The sequence below is a fragment of the Merops nubicus genome, unplaced genomic scaffold, assembly GCF_000691845.1.
Source record: "Merops nubicus isolate BGI_N331 unplaced genomic scaffold, ASM69184v1 scaffold2972, whole genome shotgun sequence".
Lineage (NCBI taxonomy): Eukaryota > Metazoa > Chordata > Aves > Coraciiformes > Meropidae > Merops > Merops nubicus.
In genome coordinates this window covers 1-1696 of record NW_008594058.1, presented here as the reverse complement: position 1 = coordinate 1696, position 1696 = coordinate 1, and the positions used below count along the sequence as shown (strand labels likewise).

Sequence of the window (1696 nt, the reverse complement as noted above, 5' to 3'; positions counted from 1 at the left end):
TTGGGTTGGGGATGTCTCATGATGGGTTCTGGACGCGTCATTTTTGGTTGAGGATGCGTCTTGTTGGGTTGAGGACATGTCAGGTTGGGTTGGGGACGTGTCACGTTGGGTTGAGGACGTGCCACGATGGGTTGAAGACACCTCATGATGGGTTGAGGATGTGTCATAATGGGTTGAGGACATGTCATGTTGGGTTGAGCATGTTTCATGTTGGGTTGAGGACGTGTCACGGTGGTTTGAGGACACACCATGATGGGCTGAGGACGTGTCACGTTGGGTTGGGACCACCACAGGGCTGTAGGGATGGTGGCCAACACCCTCTCGGTGCAGCCCCCGGCCCACTCTGGGCACTGGTGGCTTTCCTGCCCCCTTCCCTGGGCACCAAGGGCGGTTGGATTGGGGCAGCTCCACGGGGTCGTAGGGTTGGGGGCCACCACCATGGGCTCGACCCCCGTGCCCTGGAGATCTCCCTGCAGCCAACGCTCCCGGGGCCGGGTCGGAGAGGAGAAGGCTTTTTTTGGGGAGGGGGGACAGCGAGGGTGGGTGGCAGCTCCACGCTGGGCTGGGAGGACCCTTGAGGGACGGGCCTCACCTGAGCAGACCACGCCGGCGTCCTCGTGGTTGCGGTGTGGTACCCCCAGGGCCCGGGCCCGACACTCCACGAGGGTCTTCTCCCCACCCAAGCAGGACACCTTGTCCAGCCAGATGGGGTCCGAGCCCCTCCCGAAGGAAGCCCCGGTGGGGGCCGAGACGGGCTCCCCACAGCCCAGCTGCCTGCAGACCACCCGGGCGTCCTCCAGGTCCCACCCATCGTCGCAGACCGTGCCCCACTGGTGGTCGTGGAGAACCTCCACCCGCCCCGCGCAGCCGTGGGGACCCTCCACCAGCCGCAGCGTCGACGCGTTGGTGGCACTGTTGTCTGGAAGCAGCAGAGAAGGGTCACGAGGGGTTGGGGACAGGTCATGAAGGGTTGGGGACAGGTCATGGTGGGTTTGGGACAGGTCCTTATGGATTGAGGACAAGTCATTATGGGTTGGTGACAGGTCATGGTGGGTTGGGGAGAGGTCATGGTGGGTTAGGGACAGGTCATTATGGGTTGGGGACAGGTCATGGTGGGTTTGGGACAGGTCCTTATGGATTGAGGACAAGTCATTATGGGTTGGTGACAGGTCATGGTGGGTTGGGGAGAGGTCATGGTGGGTTAGGGACAGGTCATTATGGGTTGGGGACAGGTCATGGTGGGTTTGGGACAGGTCCTTATGGATTGAGGACAAGTCATTATGGGTTGGTGACAGGTCATGGTGGGTTGGGGAGAGGTCATGGTGGGTTAGGGACAGGTCATTATGGGTTGGGGACAGGTCATGGTGGGTTTGGGACAGGTCCTTATGGATTGAGGACAAGTCATTATGGGTTGGTGACAGGTCATGGTGGGTTGGGGAGAGGTCATGGTGGGTTAGGGACAGGTCATTATGGGTTGGGGACAGGTCATGGTGGGTTTGGGACAGGTCCTTATGGATTGAGGACAAGTCATTATGGGTTGGTGACAGGTCATGGTGGGTTGGGGAGAGGTCATGGTGGGTTAGGGACAGGTCATTATGGGTTGGGGACAGGTCATGGTGGGTTTGGGACAGGTCCTTATGGATTGAGGACAAGTCATTATGGGTTGGTGACAGGTCATGGTGGGTTGGGGAGAGGT

General features: G+C 59.7%; 1 protein-coding gene across 1 annotated transcript; it reads left to right on the top strand.

Moving 5' to 3' along the window:
* Nucleotides 1-705: 705 nt before the first annotated feature.
* Nucleotides 706-1196, top strand: LOC103768458 (coiled-coil domain-containing protein 70-like; the record flags this gene model as incomplete). Its single annotated transcript, XM_008935600.1, has 2 exons — nucleotides 706-902; nucleotides 1002-1196. Coding segments are annotated over exons 1-2 (392 nt in total), but the record flags the coding sequence as incomplete, so codon positions are not given.
* Nucleotides 1197-1696: the final 500 nt, after the last annotated feature.